General features: G+C 46.9%; 2 protein-coding genes across 6 annotated transcripts in view; both read right to left on the bottom strand.

Annotated features, from left to right (window-relative positions):
- TMIE (transmembrane inner ear) overlaps positions 1-16,239 on the bottom strand; it is a 538,092-nt gene that overhangs the window by 283,327 nt on the left and 238,526 nt on the right. The window lies entirely within an intron of this gene.
- On the bottom strand, positions 12,400-14,886 carry CCRL2 (C-C motif chemokine receptor like 2). Of its 5 annotated transcripts, none has more exons than XM_050780565.1 (3): positions 14,736-14,886; positions 14,425-14,538; positions 12,400-13,850 (listed from the first exon to the last, which is right to left on the bottom strand). In XM_050780565.1, exons 2-3 carry the CDS (start codon positions 14,472-14,474, stop codon positions 12,809-12,811), a joined length of 1,092 nt encoding a protein of 363 aa, XP_050636522.1. In that variant the 5' UTR covers positions 14,475-14,538; positions 14,736-14,886; the 3' UTR covers positions 12,400-12,808. The 5 variants fall into 5 exon arrangements, with proteins under 5 accessions (XP_050636522.1, XP_050636525.1, XP_050636524.1 ...); XM_050780568.1 differs by having other exon boundaries at positions 12,400-13,855; positions 14,145-14,538; positions 14,736-14,753; XM_050780567.1 differs by lacking the exon at positions 14,736-14,886 and adding an exon at positions 14,145-14,170 and having other exon boundaries at positions 12,400-13,855; positions 14,425-14,696.

The following is a 16,239-nucleotide window of genomic DNA, read 5'->3' as shown; positions in this document are numbered from 1 at the left end:
CGATAAGCAGCCCAATGAAATAATTCTAACTTTGTGGAGATCATTGTATCCAGGGCAGCAATTCCAGAAAATGCTCAAAGGGGAGAAAGGCATTGCTGCGTGACCTGGTCCTGCCCAGGCACTCCAGCTCAGACACTACTTGCTGCAGCCAGGTGGAAATGTAGAGACTCTTCTGTTCAACTAGGGAACTGGCCAAAGGTACCTGGCTTGGGGGAACACCAGACGACTGGAGGCCACATATGGAACTGGCAATCCACTAGTCCCCCACCAGTGTACAGTGGGTGCTGGCGTAGATTGTAGCCTTGTTTATGGGAACCCAGTTAAGTTTTTGGGCAAAGCTGCATACATTGATGGTTATGGAGGCCAGTCAGTGAAAGTGAAACCTGTATCTCTCTACCTTGGCATTGGCCACTTGGCTCCTCGCTTATACACTGTGTATGTCTCTCCCATACCTGAATACATTCTGGAGGTGGATATTTTACGTGGCTTGGAAGCTGTGCCATCTATCATGGATTTGATGAACCACTCGACAATGGAATTGGGACAGTACCACTATGTGGTGAACTTGGCCAAAGCATTCTTCTCAAATGACATTGCTCTAGAAAGACGTGAACAGTTTGCCTTGGCGACAATGGACTTTCACAGTATTGCTGCAGGGCTATGTGCATAGCCCCACCATATGTCATGTCTTGTTGCCATGGATTTAACAGCCTGAAAATGTCCAAAGGGAGCCCACTTGTTCCATTATGTTGATGATATTATGTTAATCTCTGATTCTCTTGCAGATTTAGAAGCGACAGCACCCCTCCTGTGGCAACATTTGGCAGCGTGTGGTTGGGCCATCAACAAATCCAAGGTCCGAGGGCCTGGATTACCTGCTAAATTCTTGAGAGTTATCTGGTCGGGTAAGGTGAAGGCCATACAAGAGGCTATCATTGACAAAATATAGGCATATCCCTGGCCCACCATGGTGAGGCAGCTGCAAACTTTTGTGGGTCTCCTAGGATATTGGTGGGCATTTGTGCCCCATTTAGCTCAAATGATAAAACCATTGCATCCGTTAACAAAGAAGGGAGCAATCTGATATTGGGCTGATGTGGCTGAGACTGCCTTCCTGGCAGCTAAGTGGGCTATTCAGCAGGCATGAGCCTATGGGTGGTTGACCAGGGGTGCCTATTTGAACTGGATATGCATGTGACCACAGGTGGTTTTAGCTGGGCCCTGTGGTAGCACATAGAGTGCCTGAGAATGCCAGGAGGCTTTTGGTACCAACTATGGAAAGGAGCTGAGCTCTGGTATTCCTTGATACAGAAATAGCTAGCAGCTGTATATGCTGCCCTTCAGGCTTGTGAGAAGTGATAGGATGGGCTGCAGTCATAGTGTGGATGATCTACCTGACAGTGGGATGGGTGCCTTCATGTGTAATGACCCCCTGGACTGGGATGGCGCAAACATCCACTTTGGCAAAGTGAGGCACTTACTTGGAGCAGCAGAGTACGCTGAGTACAAGCCCATTAGCAGCAGAGTTGCAAGAGGTCTTGGTACCTGCAGTGCTAATGCAAGAGAAGGCCATGGGGCCTGAGGCACCCCTTGACCCCGAGCCACTGCCATTTAAGGAAGGGCATCCCTCTATTCCTGATGGGGCATGGCACACAGATGGGTGTAGCCGAGGTGCTACCCCTGCCTGGACCAGTGTTGCAGTCCAACTTGGTACCAACACCATATGGTTTGAAACCAGGTGTGGACAAAGTAGTCAATGGGTTGAACTTAGAGCAGTATGGATGGTGATCACCAAGGAGGAGACACCTGAACCGGTAATCTGTACTGATAGCTGGGCAGTCTATGGAGGCCTAACCTTATGGTTAACTACTTGGATAATACAGAATTGGCTAGTTGGCCACCAACCCATTTTGAGCCAAGCCATGTGCAAGACCTCTGGGAAATGGGTTATAAGAAAGATGTAACTATTTATCATTTGTCAGACCATATGCCTCTGGTCATGCCCACCAATGATGAGGTAAAAGCCTTGGCCAAAGTCCAATGGTTAGAGTTGACATCTACATGAGATGTGGCCTTGTAGCTACACTGGAAACTGGGACATGCAGGGGGTAAACTGATGCAACAGGTCAATAAACGTTGGGGTCTGTTCCTGCCCATGAAAGACATTTGGGAGACTTGTCAGAAATGCCCGGCATGTGCTCAGGCATACCCTAAATGGAGGCAGCTGCCCAGTGCTACACAAGTGACAACAGGGCCAGTGCCCCTGACCAGGTGGCAAGTAGATTACATTGGGCTGCTGCAGAAGTCGCAAGGGTATACGTATGTGCTAACAGCTGTGGACACAGCCACAGGCCTGTTGTTTGCCTATTCTTGCAGGGTGGCCAACCAACAGTACACCATCCGGGCCCTGCAACGCATATGTGCTCTATGTGGTTGCCCTCTGGTCGTTGAGAGTAATAGGGGGACACATTTTACTGGATAACAGGCACAACAATGGACCTAAAGTGGGGATTCCATGTACCACACAACTTGCAAGCTGTGGGTATGACTGAGTGATACAACGAGCTCTTGAAGAATGGGTTATACTTGCATGTCACACCCCTGTCTTTGCAGGGCTGGAGTTCCAGGCTGGACCTGATGCTCCAAACCTTGAATGAATGGCCATGGAAAAGCAACCCAGCCCAGGTGGAGGCTTTGTTACACAGGGCCGCTGCCCCCATTCAGTTGCGGATACACACCAAGGATAACCTCCTCTGACCAGGTGTGGGGACGAACGGTAACCTGTTGTTGCCTGCCCCAATGTACCTGAAGGCAGGGGAACAGAAAAACTGTGGCCATGGCCCCTCCAAAAAGCCCCCGACTGCTGGTGGTTGGCCACTGTAGCTCCCTATGGGGAGGGCCTACAGTATGACGTGTATGTCACTCTGAGTGTGCAGTGCATGGCCCCCGAAGTTAACTGTTTGTAGGAAAATGGCCAGGGAAGAAACTTTCTTCCAGCGGTCATATGTACTGTCTGTGTGGCCTATTACGAGCTCCCCTGTGACTTTGGCATGAATACAGGACCCAAAGGAACCATGGGGAGCTGAGAAGGTGTGGTATTATTGCCCAGAGCAGAAGCCCTTGGGGGCTGCATTGTTCTCCAGTGATGAAAGGTTAGCCTGTATTTTGCCTGAGGGACGTGATTTTCCTCTGTTAGTACCTGTGCCTGCTCTGTCATTCCAACCTCAGGTTAACACGCTCCAATTGCATTGTGGACTGGGCCTACACCTACGCTGAAGTGACCAATGTTTCCAACTCTTGGATCTGCACCGCCCTTCTAGCAGCTGCAGATGGCTTGCCTTGGCACATACATTCAACATCTGCAGAGAACTGGACATGGCTGGAGACTTGGGTCCCATGGTCGAGGCCTGGAATGCAACGTGGCAAGCTTTGGACAAAGGATGCCACAAGACCCACAGAACACCCATTCCCTGGCTGGCCCATAGCGTTTATGATGGGTGGGGCTGGCTAGTGGGGTAATGTGCCGTACCCCCGGCCCAGGCGCCACGGTGCATAGAGCAACGTTGGGGCAACAGCACTGTAGGTACCCATCACAGCCTGTGTAAACATAATACTTGTCACCACATCGAAGGTATGGTGGAAGAGGCGGCCCCACCAAGGTAGGGCCCCAATGGATTTTGTGCCCCTCTGGGAGTTTATGGGTCTGTGGGGACACAGGGTGGCCTTACCTATAAGCAAACTGGACTGACCTTATACCTGGGGGTGGCCTTATGTACCTGCCACCGTTCTCCTCACATTGCCCAGATGCCCGCATGACTGGGAGGTGCTACACTCTCGGATTTTGCGAGTGTGATGAGCACCCTGGTAGTTCTACTCCTTGACAGTGACTATCCCTGGAGTGGGTGTCATAACTGTAGAAGCACAAGTGACTGCTCTAGCAGAGCACGCTGCTCAGGCTCTGAAGTACACCTGAGTGTCTCTCCTCCCGTTAATGGACGAGGTTGATCAGATCAAAAAGGTGGTGTTGCAAAACCGAATGGTCTTAGACATAGTAACTATTGCCCAAGGAGGCACCTGTGCCCTTTTAGGAAGACAATGTTGTACCTTTATCTCTGACAATTGGTAGAACATAACAGCAGCCTTGCAAGGGGTCTTATGGGAGATTAAGGTAGTCAAGAGCCTTACTGATGAACCCCTGCAGAGATGGTGCACATCTCTGGGCTCTGGCCTACGCTGGGCCCTAATAGTCTCAAGTAGCATAGCTGGGATCCTAGTAGTGTTGCTCTTTGCATTGTTGCTGTGAGTTACGGATTCAGGGCTCCACCCTATGGGCACATGTCCCTACCCAGAAGACGCCCTTGGCCTAGGGGTGGAGTGTAAGGCAGATGGATGCACTTTAGTCAGGAGCAGTCTGAGGCCACTTTTTGGTGCAGCATGACTCAGCGGGTTTGGAGGGCAGACACATGACTCTGCACATTATGAACCATGCCACTTGAGGTGCATTAGGTGACCACTCACATGAGCTTGTGATTGCTTCAGAGTCACTAATGTCTGTAAAACGTACAATTAGCCTGCTGATGCTGGACATATGGCTCATGCCCAGGGAGAGATAAAGCCATGTTGAAACTCCCTATGATTCCTCGAGTGTTTTTTCAGCTACCCGTCACCCACCCACCAACTCCCTTCAGACTTCAGTTTGGGCTAGAACCTGACACCCACATAAAGCTGTATGGGGTCCTCAATTTTCAAGTACATAAAAGTATTCTGTATCCAAAAAGTTTGTGAACCACTGCCCTAGAGAAACTTTCCATGGTGTGCAAGATGTATGTGAGAATGCACAGTAGAGACATAATAAAAACCAGAAAAAGTGGAAACCTCAATGCCTGTCATCAAGAGAGAGAAATGCAGCATGGTCTATTTCTGTTCTCCTCACATTGCCCAGATGCCTGCTTAACTGGGAGGCGTTATGCTCTCAGTTTTTGCAAGTGTCATAAAGGAGAGAATGGAACATTACCTGTCATTATAGACACTGCAAAATGAGCTAGTAGCAGGATTTTTATTCACATAATTTTAAGTTATTTACATAACAATGTAAAAGCATGGTGAACAACGCCACGTTTTGCTTATGGGTACCTGTGGTAAAAAGCAAAACTCACGATCCTGAAGGAGTGAGCAGGCCTACAGGTGCTGGGCAGGCACTATCTTGCAAAGAGCACAAAATGTGCAGGTCCCTCTGGGAGTGTTACAGTGGGTAGCCAGTCAGGAAGAGCAGGGCAGGAGAGGGCTCCCCATCCCACACACACACACACCAGGAGTGTCAGGTGACCATCAGGTGGCGGTTGTTGACTGTCTCTCTAAAGTAATAATTGGTCACACCCGGCAACAGGGAAAGGCCGGCTCCTAATAGATAGAAAACACCCGAAACTGGTGAGCAGCAGTTTCCCTGCAAGATCTCAGAGGTTGAGCCAGCGGGCTCAAGCATGCACATGGGACAGCCTACCCCAAGGGAAGAATCAGGGGAGAAATAATGCAAGAGCCCGGAAGCGTGCTGACATATAAAACCCCAAGTCAAAAGGTCAAACCACGCACTTGCCTTTCAAGTCGTCCACTTGGCCCTATTCCAAGTGTACTTTCCTTCCTTTTGTTCCTATTCTAAAGCTTTTAAATAAACTTTTACTCCTGCGCTAAAACTTGCCTCAGTCTCTCCTTCTGTCTTATGTCTCTCAATTGAATTCTTTCTTCTGAGGAGGCAAGAATTGAGGTTGTTGCTCACCTGCATGGATTTGCTGCCAGTAACAGGAGGAGAGGACTAGGCCTTGGATGGAGATGGTGAGGGGGCCACTCCCTCCCTATCCCCAGGCGTCAGTAAGATCTGAGACAGACTGCTCTCCCCTTGGAGTGTATTGCTGACGTTGTCAACTGAAAATAAATGACTTCCGATAGTCTTTACTAACAGATAATAGAAAAGAAAAACTGCCATCTGCACACCAGGTGCCAGAAGGGTTGATTAGCTGCAAAAATGAAACAGTACCTGATCCTGCAGCTGCAGCTGGAGCCCCGCCTGATTAGGTTTACACTATTAGGTCCACTGTCATTTTCCAACACCTAACTGTCTTCTGCACAAACCAAATAGGTGAGCTGAATGGAGAGAGGTGGACATCACCATCCTTCACCTTTCATGTTCTTGCTGCAATTCCTCCAGATATGCAGTGTTGTTTTGTTTAGTATCTTGGCAGGTAGAGGCAGTTCCAAAGGCTTCCACTTGGCCCCCACTCTGTGGATCAGAGGATTAATGTGGGGATTCTTCCCAGATGCTGAGTATCTCTATTCCAATCATGCTTCTGTTAAGAAGATTGTTTCTTTCTGTTTCTCCAATTGATGGGGGCATTGGGCTTATAGTTCTCTGTGGGAGGAGTTCTAATTACAGATTCAATTTCTTTAATAGATGTGAGATTATTCAGATTTTATATCATTTTTCCATGTCAATTTTCTTTATTTTTCTTTGTTTTTTTAAAAGATGGGGTCTCACTATATTTCCCAGGCTGGTCTCAAACTGCTTGGCTCAAGCGATCCTCTCATCTTGGTCTCCCAGAGTGTTGGGACTATAAGTGTGAGCCACTGCTCTCAGCTCAATTCTGCATTCTGGAACTGGGGAGATAACTATAGGATAAGTTCAGGGACTCTCTGGACCCACTGTGAAACAGACCTGAGTTAAAACTCTAGTGATCACCTGACCCCCATGAAGCCTTACTTTGGCAGGTAGACCACGGAGATGTTTTAGGTCTCTTAGAATTAGTGTCAGTGTAGAGCCAGTGTCCAGGAATCTCCAAAAAGCCTAATTATTTCCTTTTCCTCCATGACTTTCCCTGGTAAATGGCCCTGGTTGCTTTGGGGAAGGCTGGGAAAAAGATTATCAGAATAAAATGCTAGAAATGTAACAGGGTCCTTCCTCAAGGGGAGCCAGCTTACCTTTCATTCAACGGCTTCTAAGTCTATAAACTATGTCAAATCTGGCAATTGATGGAATTGAGTCTCAGTTCTGGTGACTAAAGTTAGACTTCTGTTCTCTAGAGATAGAACTCTTCTGCTTATACAGATCAGGTAAAAATTTAGCAGACTGTCCTTCTATTTCAGTTCCAGGGATACCATGATCAACCAGCCAAAGCCAAAGATCTCTGGGGGTCAGACTATTCTGAGGACTGCTTTGGCTCCACCACCCACAGTGGCAACCATGCCCACTTGGTGTTTTGTGTTACCACGTGGCCCCTCCTTCCTCAGGATCCCACCATCCCCCCTGTATTTAGACACCCCAATTTGGTATCATTTCTCACTATAGCTCCTGATCTACAGAGAAGAGCCACCACTTAGAGAGATTGTTTTTAAGGATGCTGGAGTTCATTTACACTTCCCAGTGTGGTAAGGGTGTGTCCTCTAGACCTGCGATGGATAGATGAGTGAGTCTTAATGATCCAGTAGATCCACTAGTGCTGCCATCTCCCTAAGCACTTGGATATTTTCTTCTATGTGACACCACGCAAGTTCTGGCATTCCTACTTCAATGAGTGTAGGCCACCTTTGTGTTGATTTTTATTCAACCAACAAACAAAGTGTTAGAGCCATCCGCAGCTCCTTGGGCTAAAGCACTGACTCCTTCCAAACTCTGGAGGGGCTGCTCATATGGAAACTGGGATTCCCGAGTGTGGCAGTCCTGCTGTGGCAGTTTAGGGAAGAGGAAAGGCCTGGCTGGGGCTGCCACCCACCACACCATCACGCTTCCTAACTGCCTGCTAAACGGAGTCCTGGGGTCATTTATCTTTGCTCTAGTTCTGACTGCCAAAAAAAGATCTAGTTTTTAAAACTGAATAAATACGTCAAAATTAAGATTGTCAGATTTCAGGAAAAAAAAGAAAACAAAAGGAAAAACAAAACAAAACAAAACAAAAAACAGGATACTAGGATGCCCAGGTAAGTTTGAATTTCAGATAAATAACAAATACTGCAATTGTCGTATATGGGATGTAGTTATACTAAATAATTATTAGTTGCTTAACTGAAATTTAAATTTAACTGGGCATCCTATTTTGCTTTTTCAACTTCAAGTTGTATTGTTTTTCCATTCAGTATATCAACTGTTTCCTGTTTTAAAACTAGTTCTGGGCCAGGTGCAGTGGCTTACGCCTGTAATCCCAGCACTTTGGGAGGCCAAGGTGGGCATATCACCTGAGGTCAGGAGTTTGAGACCAGCTTGACCAACATGGTGAAACCCCATATCTACTTTAAAAAAAAAAAAAAAAAAAAAAAAGAAAAAAAAATTAGGCATGGTGGCAGGCACCTATAATCTCAGCTACTCGGGAGGCTGAGGCAGGAGAATTGTTTGAACCCAGGAGGCAGAGGTTGCAGTGAGCTGAGATCGCGCCATTGCACTCCAGCCTGGGCAACAGCGCAAGACTCCATCTCAAAAAACGAACAAACAAACAAACAAACAAACACTATTTCCATTTGCACCCAGAAGTACACAGAATTGAGATGAAAGAGTACACAAAATTGAGATGAAAAGGAGACAGCTCATGAGATTTCAGTCTCTACTTAGAATTAACAGGAATTGTTATCAATGTAATCAATGTAACAGGAATTGTTTTTTTGTACTGGAAAGTAATTTACAGGCAAAATAGAAACACCATCAGCTTTTCTTGAATAGACTAGCCATATTTTGCTTTTCATCGTTTGTTAGTTTTCTATTGCAGTCGTTTATGGAAAAGTGGAAAAGCTTGTGCTATTTTTATCTTTAGAAAACTGTGTTCTTGGTCTGACATGGGAGGAAAGCCTTGTTAGCTGTCAATGTTCCAAATATACTACACTACTTAAGTGTTCGGGCCATTGTGGCTGGGTCATTTAGCACACACTTTTGCTTTTCATTAGCCATTTCAGTCTCAGCCACCATAAGAGTTTGCCGATCTTTATTCTCTATACATTCCATGTTTTCATTTGGAAAATCCTGATAAGATTGTTCTTTGAGTTCATTGCTGTGTCTGTAAACAAGGGAAGATGATGCCATTTCCTCTGAGATTCCTGTCCTACGCATTGGAGGAGAAGTGGCTGGAGAGTCCAGACTACTTCTGCAAATGTGTGAAGAGAATTTCTGTCCTTCTCCCCCTTTTCTTCAACCTTTCTCATCCTTTTTTAGTATAGGATGGAGTACTCTCTTCCCTGGTCTCTCCCTTGACTTGCCCTGGTGATTTTATTTGCCATGGAAGGTAATTCCCGATGAGACTGTGATCCCTGTGGGGGCACCCCCTGCTCCCTGGTCAGTGATGGGGGTGAGAGGTTGTGCCCATGGGCATCCCGTATTTTAGCTGCCAATTCTACTTGGGAGAAGCGACAAAGGCCCAGGCACTCAAACTCCTCCAGCAGATGCTCAGAGTATATTTCCAAGACGAGTAACACCAATGTAACGGAGTGCCTGGAGGCTGAGAGGCTTTTTAAAAAATAGCCTTTTTGAGGTATAGTCAACACACAACAAATCACATTTAAGGTATACAACTTGTTACGTTTTTGACATACGTATAAACCAATGAAACCATCACCACAGTAAAAATAGACATATCCACTGTCCACCCAAATTTCCTTGTTCCCCTTTGCAATCTATTCCTCTCCTCTCCCCTCCAACATCTCCAGCAACCACTGATTTGCTGTCGATATGGATTTGTTCGCATTTTCTAGAATTTTATATAAATAGAATCATAAAATAAGTACTCTTTAAAAATATCTGGCTTCCGGCTGGGCACAGTGACTCATGATCCCAGCACTTTGGGAGGCCGAGGCAGGCAGATCGCCTGAGGTCAGGAGTTTGAGAGCAGCCTGGTCAACACGGCAAAGCCCCGTCTCTACTAAAATTACAAAAATTAGCCAGTTGCCTTTGTGCATGACTGTAGTCACAGCTACTTGCGAGGCTGACGCATGAGAATTGCTTGAACTCAGGAGGCAGAGGTTGCAGTCAGCCAAGATCACGCCGTTGCATTCCAGGCTGAGTGACACAACGAGACTCTCTCTCAAAAATAAATAAATAAATAAATAAATAAAATAAAAATAAAAATCCGGCCTCCTTCGTTCAGCATTTTTAGATTTCGTGCATGCTCCTGTGTGTATCAATAACTCATTTCTTTTTGTGGATGAGCAGTATTCCACCATTAGGCACACAGGCCACTGTTTGCTTATCCGTTCACCTGTTGATAGACACACTTTTTCTAGTTTGAGGCTATATAAATAAAGCTGTCATGCACATTTGGGTCCAAATCTTTGTATGGACATACAGGCTCATTTCTCTTGGGTAAATACTGAGGAGTGGAATGGATAGTAGGTGTAGGCTTTGTTTTTGGTGACACTGCCAATTTTTCCAAAGTGATTATACCATCTTACATTCCTACCAGCAGGGTATGAAAGTTCCAGTTGCTCCACATTCTTTTAGAAGCTAGAAAAATTGCCATTTAAAATGTCACCATCAATTTCTTTCTTTCTTTTCTTTTACGATAGTGACCGGCATTCGCCTTTGGAATGGAGGGATCCTTTGTTCTGGGAAGGACCCTTGAGAGGCTTCTTGCAGTGTTATCTATTATCTGTGCCCACTCCAGCTCACCTTGAGGTCAGACCCACAGCCCTATTACGACTCTGAAAGAGTAGACCCAGCTACAAGGCCTCGGTGAGTGACACAAGGGGCCAGAGAAGAGGCTGTGATCATGGGCTCAGCAAAACTGAAATCCCTGACATATATCATTTTATTCCTCTTCCTAATTTCTCTCCAACTGACAGCTGCTTCATATTTCCTCTCTGCCTCCCTCCACTGCACTTCCCACCCTCATATCTCCAAACCTCTCTACTTTCCTGAATAATTCACCTCAACTCTAAATTCCACATTGTCCTCAGGACAAAGCCAAACCCTTACTTAACTGAGTTCGTTCTCCCTGGAACAGTGGTGCTCAGAAGGAGGGCCCGGGTTAGCAGTATCTGCATCCCCTGGGAATCTGTTAGAAATGCATATTCGGAGGTCCCACTCCAGACCTCCTGAACCAGAAACTCAGGGATGGGGCCCCGAACTCTGTGTTTCAGCATAGGGCTTGCGACGTGTGCTGGCGTTTGAGAGCCACTGCCATGGAGTATGGTTTGGAGCCAGTTATTGTTATATAAGCATGTCCCTTGGGGGTCTCATCCACTATCCTAACAGGCTTTTTGAATGTTTTGTCTAACACAAATAGGGGGTCTTTTGTTATGGGGTGGCATATGGAGAATTCTCATGTTTGGAAAATCAGATATTCTCCACCTCATTTCATCAATATAGAGCAAATTTCCTTCCACCACTATCAAGTAAGACTTTAAGGACCCCTTTTAATTGGCCAGAGACTTGGGTTTTAATGAGTCAGACATCTCTATGTGTCCCTATGTGAGATGCTGTGCCCGTGGGTATCATCATTTTTGGCTAGGAAGGCACGTGCCTCCTGTGAAGGAGAGACAGGGTTCCACTGCTTTCCTGTAAGATTCAATGCTGTGAACAGGTGCCTGATGCCAGGAGGGAAGAAGTGTGGGCTGGTGCCCTGGAGTGCAGCAGTAATAGGTGGCCTGGGTAGGTTTTCAGCAAGTATCAGTGCCAATCCTCCAGTTCTCTTTAGTGCAAGCAAGATGCTGGGCCAGCAGGAGGAGGCAGCCAGCCCAGGCCCTGTGTCTGCAGGACTCAGCTGTGAGCAATGATTGTCCCCTGGCAGCAAAGTGCTGGTAGCTTTGAGCCCTCAAAGGGCCAGAAGCAAGATTATAAAGAGACCAGTGAGTGTGGAGTCCAGTTCTGAACACCAGGAACAGGAAAATGGTTTTAGGATCAAGGATACATCATCCTTACAGATCTGGGGGGTCGCCGGGGAGGTAGCTCACATGTTGAGGTGACCTTCTGCTGATGTGGCAGGTGGGAGCCTGTGTTCTACTGACTCAGCCATAGAAAGGAAGTGGGACAACATTTTGTAGTTATGTGCTGGTGAGGCCTGAGGTATGTGTTATACTTAAAAGGACAAAACATTCATTTTGTTAGACATTCTAAACAGAATTTCTCATTTGCTTTTGTTAAATCTCCTAAGATTCCATAGTTTTGATAAAGTACGAGAAAACATCAGAAACCTTGGGTTAGGGGAAGCTGGGGACCTAGGGGTGTGGCGAGTGACCAAGAGAATTTAGAGAACTTCCTCAGAACAAGTTACCTTACCTCTTTTTTTCCACAGCTTCTAGCTAGCTGGTTCTTCTCATCAACTGCGAGAAAATGCACCTGAAAAATTATTCCCATATAAATGTGCTGCTTATAATTCGGAATGTAGTTAAATTGGTTTTAAAAGCAACTTATGAATTATTTTAAAATACATTAAATAGATGTTTTAAAATACATTTATTTCATGCAGTTTGTCCCCAGCGTTTGGAGTTCGACGTTCCGGACCAAGCGTAGGCTCTGAGCAAACGCTACCAGGGCTGGAGAATCAGTTCTGCCACTTCCTACTTGTGTGATCTTAGACAAACTTCCGAGCCTCAGTTTTCTTCTCAGAGAAATGAGACTAGTCCCATCCACACTACGGACAAGTGGTTGGAGGCGAAGGAGCTCACGTTTGTAAAGGGCCTTGCACGGTGCCTGAGACAAATTCAATGCTTAGCAAATGTTAGCTCACCTTTCCCTTTTCTTCCTGTATCCGATTTTGTAAACAAGTGTGTAAAAAATTTAAGTGAAATAATGCAAAAAGATGAAAATCCATGTTTAGTCATCTTGCCTTTGGTGGATGCTAGTTTACACTTCGGTGGAACGGTCAGGTTCTTCCCTCGATGTGCCTTGTGCAAACCGCCGCCTGGGTTGACCTGGGGTGTTACTACGCCGATGGAAAAAACGGCAGAGGTATTTCCTAAATGTCCCATCAAGAAAGACATACAGGAGAGGGTTGACGCAGCAGTGGGTGGTGGCGATGAGTTTAGTGATGAGAACACTTTTGTCCAGGTTGTAGTTGCTCTTGCAGTCACTCAGGGAGAAATGTTCTTTGAAAGTGGACAGGAAAAGTGCGATATTGTAGGGCGCCCACATCAGAAGGAAGACTACCATTATGGCAAAAACAAGCTTGAAAAGGCTATACCTCTGCTCCCCGAACCTTAGTGTTTTTCTCATTTGCACATAGAGAAATGTAAAAATAAATAGGGGAAAGACAAGAACCGAAACATTCATTTTTAAAGTCAGAAAATGCTTCCAGAATGTCTCATCAGCTGGCAGGAAGGGAGTTCTGCTAAATGCACACTTGTATTTCGGGTCTTCCATCTGAGGTTTATAAACCGCAAATTCGGGCACAGTGGCCAGAATGGCTGTTACCCACGCCACGGCACTTGTGACGATGCCACAGGGCACCCTCCTCCTGACTGAGAAAAAGTTTCCCTTGTGCAAAAACACTAGGTACCTTTGCACGGTCAGAAGGCAATTGAAAAATGTCTCACTGTACAGGCCTACAAAGTACAGTCCAATGAGAATTTTACACATGGGATCGCCACCAGCGTGAGCCCAGAAGGGCAGGGTAAGCAAGAAACACAAGTTAGAAACTGCCAAGTTTAGAAGATAGATATTTTCCACGCGTTTGAGTCCTTTATATTTTACCAGGATAAGCACAACCAGGAGATTGTCCAGGACACCGACCACGAACACAGCAGAGCACAGCGACGGCACCAGCTGGGCTGAGAGCGCCCAGGTATCATACCTGTCACATTGCTCTGCCTCGTTGCTCTCCAGTTCACCTTCTATGAGGACATCATATTCATCCTCTGGTGCCAGCGTGTAATTGGCCATATTCAGGCTTCCCTGTGGAGAAACGGGAGATGATTTTCCCCTCCAACAGCTGTCTTATCCTGGAGGAAACAACAAACTGGACCCCGATTCAAACAGCCCCACTTTCCCTTTCTGAAGCTACATTTTAGCCAGAGGAGTTTCCTATTTCAGAAGACTGAAATAAACATTTCTTTCACGTGTGCCCACTTCCCATCTACTTGGGCACCATCCTCAATCTACTTGTCAAGCATGTAAGTGCTTAGCAGTGTTCCAGGTGCCACGGGAAATAAAGCTGGCACGACACCATCTTTGTAGAACTTACCTTCTTTCAGCAGAAACAGGACTTGCCTACATGAACACAATATGAAAGAAAATATATCATTAAAGAGAACCAAGTACCATGGCTTGCTTTTAAGAAACGGGTGTAGATCATAATTTCTGCATGTTTAAGAAGTTTGCTCACCCCCCAAAGCAGCTTCCTGTAACAGCTGAGATGTTTTTCTCTTGAAGGGTATAAACAAATGTTTGCAAAAGTGAAACCATGCTCAGCATCAACATGGCCATGAGGGGTTAAATACATAGATGACATGCAGATGACTTACCACTGGGCCGAGCTCCTGGGGGGGAAGGGCGCAGCCTCCAGACCCAGCATCCGGGAGCTGTGGGAATGGCCCCAGACAGTGGATGGCCTCCTTTTGATCAGACTGCTCCTGACCCTGAGGGGCACGAGAAACCACTGTGGATTCCCCCGGTGGCTCTACCCCCACCACTCACAGAGCTCAGGGACCTACTGAAATAAAGAACTCTAAAGCTTCCCCAGGCCTCCAGAGGATCTCCGAAGCGTCTGAGAGCAACCGGGAAGTAGTTCCCTCCTCCCTCTGGCCCTGTACCCCGCCTTTGATTTCCCTGTGACCTTTGACAGTCGTCTTCTGGCCGCCTGAGATAAGGGAACTGTGTCACTGCTGCTCTGAGTGATAGCAAGGAAGTGATGTCAAGGTGCTGAGACCTGCCAAGACCCTCTGGCTTGCGGCATGTGACACTCTGAGTAGGTGACAGGTACCAGCTACCGTCAGCAGAGAGGAATGTTCATGGTGACCACGAGTCCAGACCTGAGGGTCCTGATCCTCTGAGGTGGCCTCTCACCAGTGTTTACAGAAACCCACCTGCTGATTCGATATGGGGACCAGGAAGCTGCCGTGAGAGTCACAGTGTTTGGGTTTTTATTGTCATTTTTGAGGGACACTGTGTGCTTTGTCTAAAGACTGAGGCCTCAAAAGAGAATTCCAGGAAAATGGAAGCTACAGGGTGATGTCAGTTGGGAAAAGGCCAGGGGCAGAGGTGGGGCCTCAGCAGCAGCGAGCATAGGGCTGCCCCGGGTGTCAACATGGAGGAAAACAAAGGGATTTGCAAGCAGCCGGAAGTGATTGGTGCTGGGGCTCATGGGGGAGCTGACGCCACTCTGCAAAGGAGAACCCAGAGGAGGAAAGTCCTGTGGTGACGACACAGAGGTGACATCAAGTCGCGTGGGAGAGAATGTGAGGGGGACAAGTTTAACTCCAAACTGAGGCTGGGGGCTAGGGTAGGTTTGATGCCAGAGAGAAGGAAATTGAGAGAACAGCCCAGATTTGGAATGGTGGGAGGAGGCTGTGTGGAGGGGAGGCTGTGGGAAGAGGGTGGGTGGGGAGGGCACGGTTTGGAAGAAGGATGAACTGAGAAGAGGAACTTGAAAATACTGAAAAAATCTAGATGAGCTGCTCTTGGGTCAACAACTCAGCAGCTGCGACTAACCTAATTTGGGGACCAGACCTATTTGCTTAGAATTTATATATTGATTAAATGACGTCCTTTTCACACCACAGATGTGTCTGAGGTAGGATTGAATACAAAATGTGTACCTGTCAAAATAGAAAATTAAGAAACTAGCCTGGCACTGCGGCACGTTCCTATAGTCTCAGCTGCTCAGAAGCCTGAGGTGGGAGGGTTGGTTGAGCCCAGGAGTTCGTGGCCAGCCTGGGCAACATAGTGAGACCCCGTATCTATAAACAATATAAAAATTAGCCAGATGCAGTGGCAAGTGCCTGTAATCCCAGACATTCGAGAGGCTGAGGTGGGATGATCACTTGAGCCCAGGAGTTTAAGCCTGCAGTGAGCCACGATCATGCCACTCTGCACTCCGGCCTGGGTGGCAGAGCGAGACGCTGTCCCTGGAAAAAAAAAAAAAAGAAGGAGGAGGAGGAGGAGGAGAGGCGGGGAGAGGAGGGGCAGAGAGAGAACTATTAAGAGAAAAATAAACATACAAAGAGCCCAGACAAATATGTGATTGAGCATTAAACTTAACTCCATGTGTGCCAAAAGTCAAGGCAGAAAGAGAAACACGGTGATGTTCGATGGCAGAGGGGTTGGTGCTGGCGGGAACC

This window comes from Macaca thibetana, chromosome 2, assembly GCF_024542745.1.
Source record: "Macaca thibetana thibetana isolate TM-01 chromosome 2, ASM2454274v1, whole genome shotgun sequence".
Lineage (NCBI taxonomy): Eukaryota > Metazoa > Chordata > Mammalia > Primates > Cercopithecidae > Macaca > Macaca thibetana.
The sequence above is the reverse complement of the archived record's forward strand: the minus strand, read 5'-3'. Positions and strand labels throughout refer to the sequence as shown.

Bases quoted from the DNA above. Each gene is read 5' to 3' on its own strand.
- CCRL2 (XM_050780565.1), bottom strand. From the start codon at position 14,474: ATGCTGGGTCTGGAGGCTGCGCCCTTCCCCCCCAGGAGCTCGGCCCAG. The intron at 13,851-14,424 runs GTAAGTCATCTG...TCCACAGGGAAG, and splicing joins CCCAGGAGCTCGGCCCAGTG to CCTGAATATGGCCAATTACA.